This window comes from Pseudorasbora parva, chromosome 8 (genome assembly GCF_024679245.1).
Source record: "Pseudorasbora parva isolate DD20220531a chromosome 8, ASM2467924v1, whole genome shotgun sequence".
Taxonomy (NCBI): Eukaryota; Metazoa; Chordata; class Actinopteri; order Cypriniformes; family Gobionidae; genus Pseudorasbora; species Pseudorasbora parva.
Window position 1 is genome coordinate 38,976,126 of NC_090179.1, and position 4,152 is coordinate 38,980,277.

The 4,152-nt window shown below is 32.5% G+C and overlaps 1 protein-coding gene across 1 annotated transcript; it reads left to right on the forward strand.

Moving 5' to 3' along the window:
• Positions 1-201: 201 nt before the first annotated feature.
• Positions 202-3,710, forward strand: lim2.3 (lens intrinsic membrane protein 2.3). The gene is made up of 4 exons (XM_067451855.1): positions 202-444; positions 2,948-3,097; positions 3,207-3,341; positions 3,627-3,710. The coding sequence occupies exons 1-4, from the start codon at positions 270-272 to the stop codon at positions 3,683-3,685; spliced, it is 519 nt and encodes a 172-aa protein (XP_067307956.1). The 5' UTR covers positions 202-269; the 3' UTR covers positions 3,686-3,710.
• Positions 3,711-4,152: the final 442 nt, after the last annotated feature.

Below are 4,152 nucleotides of genomic sequence, written 5' to 3' on the forward strand. Positions count from 1 at the left end.
CAAACTTCTTCTTTTTTAAAGCAGGTGGTATGTTCTTTGATATACTGCATATTCAGATAGTCATACAACAAAATATTATGGGGTAAAATATATTTGTAAAATGATCATAAATGCTGGTGGAGGCTGGCAACTTTTTCTTTTTTTTTAACGCAAGCAGCTCTAATAAAGAATGCTTTAGGGTTGAAAATGTTTTAAATAAAATATCATCTTGATTAACTAATTTTAATATTGACTCCTATTTTGTCAGTGTTTTTTTTTGTAGGTGCAAGATGTACAGCTTTATGGGAGGTGGATTGTTTTGTGCAGGAGTAGGAAACATACTCCTGGTGATCTCCACTGCCACAGATTACTGGATGCAGTACCGCCAGTCCAGCAGTTACATGCATCAGGGTCTGTGGCGCTACTGTGTGCCTGGAAAATGCATGACACACACAGACAGCATTGGTGAGACCATCACATCATGGATAATACAATGTATACACTACTAGGATGTTTTACAACAAGCAGAGCTGGGTAGATTACTTACAAAGTGTAATCGGTTGCTGGTTCCAAATTACGTGACATGTAATTGTTGTAATGTTAATCCATTACATTACTGTAAAATCCAACAGTGATTCTATTTTTAGTTAACTTTACTTAATGTCTTAACATAATTGTAAAAATCTAGCAATATGTACTGTTCACATAGTATATTTACTCGGAAAACCCAAGTTAAGATTAGTTGGTTGTTTGAGTGCCATTTTGTCAAGCAAAAAAACTAAAACTCACCATTATGGTGATCAGTGTTCACTTTGGTTAGGCACTTCGAGCATTCATATCATTGTAATTCTCTCCCTATTGCTGCAGCAATTGCAACAAGAAATCACAGTTATTTGGTAATAGAAGTAATAAGCAAGTTTCTTTTAAAAGTTGAGCTAGCTTCTGACGGAATCTATAGTTAATGATTTATTCAGAACTTAGGTGTCCTGTTTAAAGTAACCTATGTAATACTTCCCTTTATGTCGTATAATGATCGTTTACAACTTTATTGTTAACACTTGCATCATAAATGCCTTGTGGAACTTTTAATTAGGTTGATATAATTTTGAGTTCATTCAAATTTTGAGTTAATACAATGAACATTTTTTGAGATTCGACAACCTTTATTAAAATATTATTCAAAGATTTTGTAAGCATATTGGGTAATTGTGTGTGTTTTATTTCTGATGACGCAGTGAAACATGCCAAATAGTGCTATTTTCATCATTTATCAATTTTTTTATGTGGTTCAGATACAATAATATTTTGAGTTTCTATTTATTAAACAAATTTCCTTCATTGTATCAACTCAAATTTTTAATTTCAATAAAGTCAAAATGTTAAGGCAACCAGGTTACTTACTTATTAAAGTTAAACCAACAAAAACCAACACAATTTTTTTTACAGTGCACCATCAGGGTTTCCAGACGGATGGAACTGCAAGGGTTTGTGAGTTTAAATAAAAACTATTAAGTAATTAAATATTTTTTTATTATTATGTCTCCAAACGATAGGGTATTATATTCTAAAATAAAATAAAACACTACTAAAAAGATTTGAAAAAATATTTTATTTCATTATCTGGATGTCATGTGACAATTCAGAAAACTGTGAATTTAATGAACTGTGTGTATTGTTGACCTAACTTATGAATAAAAGTCTCAGGGGGTACTTCAATTAAATATAATAGGTCAAAGAAATTTCAGCTGACAAAACAAAATAGGAAATCCCTGCATTGCATGTAAATATGAAATGGCTTGAATTTTTAATGTGTTTGAAAGACAAAAGACATTGATAAATGGTTAAATAACACACTGAAACTGAGTGATAATACAAATAATAATGAATGTGTTAATTAGGAGTCGATTAGATATGTTGCAGTGTTGAGTAAACGCTTGTTAAACGTGAAATGATTTGTGTAAATCCAGTGATCAGATGCCGTGGGTCTCAGTTTTCAGTGACAGTCACATGACCAGCGGCTTCCACAAACCTGGTGGACCAATGAAGGCGAGAATCAATAAAGAATATATGACTACCATTGTGAGAATAACATGTAATCAATAAAACAGTCACTGTAGTCGGAATCCGTGTATTTTAAAACGTAATATAATCTAATTACAACTACAAGTACAACATTTTTGGAATCTGAGTAAGTAATCCAGATAACATGTACTGTCTAGATATCTAGATATTTTTATATGTAAAGTCATTAAACGTCATTTTGGGAGGAGTACGCCCATCGAATCTTTCAATAAATACCATGGTATAAAACCAGCAGCTTACCTCTTCCCCTTTTTAGTTCCTGCAGCACCCCTTCTCCTTCCCTGCTCCTTCTTTTGTACATTTTTTGTACACCACACTGGTGGTGGTTGAGGAGAGATCCCTGACAGAATTGTAAAGCGCTTTGGGTGTACAGTAGTACATATGAAAGTGCTATATAAATGCCTCATTAATTAATTATTTCATTCATTCAATTTTGCCTGTTAGGGGGGCAATCGGAGCATATTAAATATTAGTTAATAAATTAATTTGAAACAACAGCTGGTAAATTGTGCAGCTATTTTCATGTGGGAGAAAGTAGTCATATTATTTATATTTAAAGTATATTTATATCATTTTATATAATATATTTTCTCAGTAATTATTATGTTTTCTTTACAAAAAGTTATAGTTAATTAATCATTTTATTCACAATGGAAAATTGAGCTGCTATTTTTATCAGATATATATATATATATATATATATATATATATATATATATATATATATATATATATATATATATATATATATATATATATATATATATATATATATGAATTAATTATTTGTTATTTAATAACTTCATCTTCACATCTTAATCAGTTACTACCCAGCTCTGACAACAAGGTCCAGTGTCCTGACTAGTCTCTGGTTCATTTGAAACAGCTTACTGGGATGCCACGCGGGCCTTCATGATCCTGGCCGTCTTAGCTTGCTTCTTTGGCATCATCATCGGTGTCATGGCTTTCATCAATTACTCCTCCTTTAGCAGCTTCGACAAAACCTTTGCTGCAGGAATTCTCTATTTCATTTCATGTAAGAACATTCATACAAGATATAACTCTTTTTATTTATTACTAAAATGTATCTGAAGTCCCAGTGTATTGAGTGTAGCTGAGCTGTATTTTGTGGCTGTACCTTCCAGGCTTCTTTGTGCTGCTGGCCATGGCTGTCTACACCGGCATGACAGTCAACTACTATGGAAAACGCTATGGGAACTGGCGCTTCTCTTGGTCGTACATAATGGGTTGGGTTTCTGTGGTGCTCACATTCTTTTCAGGTACACTAAAGCTTGTGATTAACAACATATTACTACAAAAAATGTGTGTAGGCCTATAAAAGTACAAATTTTAAATAATGCAGTATTTTTAGCAATTTAAAAGTTCATTATAGGCGTCCTATAGACGTCCAGTGTTTGTTTTTACAAACTGAGGGTTAGTCAACATTATCATCTGTGGGATATTCCTTTAAAGAACAAGCACTGATACAAAAAATCTGAAAAGTAACATCCTGACAAGATGGTCAGTGATGGTTGTCACTTAACATTCCTGCTCTTTCTCTGCAGGGATCTTCTATATGTGTGCTTACCGGATGCAGGAACCAATAGGCCCAATGTCACGCTGATGCTTCTCATCCTAGATCTGCTATCTGATCCCTTCAGTCTGAATGTGAACCATGTCATCTCCCTGATCCCTTCATTTTAGACATGTCATTTATTGTTTATTTTAAAACCACAGAACACAAACTAATAAATGACTAATACAAATGTTCAGTTCATTTTATGTTTATAAATAATGTAATTTCCATTACAAACCAACATCATATTTATATAAAATTGTCCCTTAATCTCTAGGCCTATATACAGTACATACAGTATATAATAGGTTTATGTTTAATAGGTTGGTATTAAAATATAAGACTATATATCAAGGGTTAGAAAAGAAAAAAAGACATTTTAGTTAGAAGCTTTTTATGGTGAAATGTAGAACATTAAAGGTACATTAAAGGTTTTGAAACAAAGGCGTAGCTTGATGATGGCGTGAATGAGTGTGTAATAATGGGAGTTGTAGTCTTGACACTTCACCTTCACA

Coding starts and splice junctions, on each gene's coding strand:
- lim2.3 (XM_067451855.1), top strand. CDS start 270: ATGTACAGCTTTATGGGAGGTGGATTGTTTTGTGCAGGAGTAGGAAAC. Junction 445..2,947: donor GACACACACAGACAGCATTG/GTGAGACCATCA, acceptor CATTTGAAACAG/CTTACTGGGATGCCACGCGG. Junction 3,098..3,206: donor AATTCTCTATTTCATTTCAT/GTAAGAACATTC, acceptor TGTACCTTCCAG/GCTTCTTTGTGCTGCTGGCC.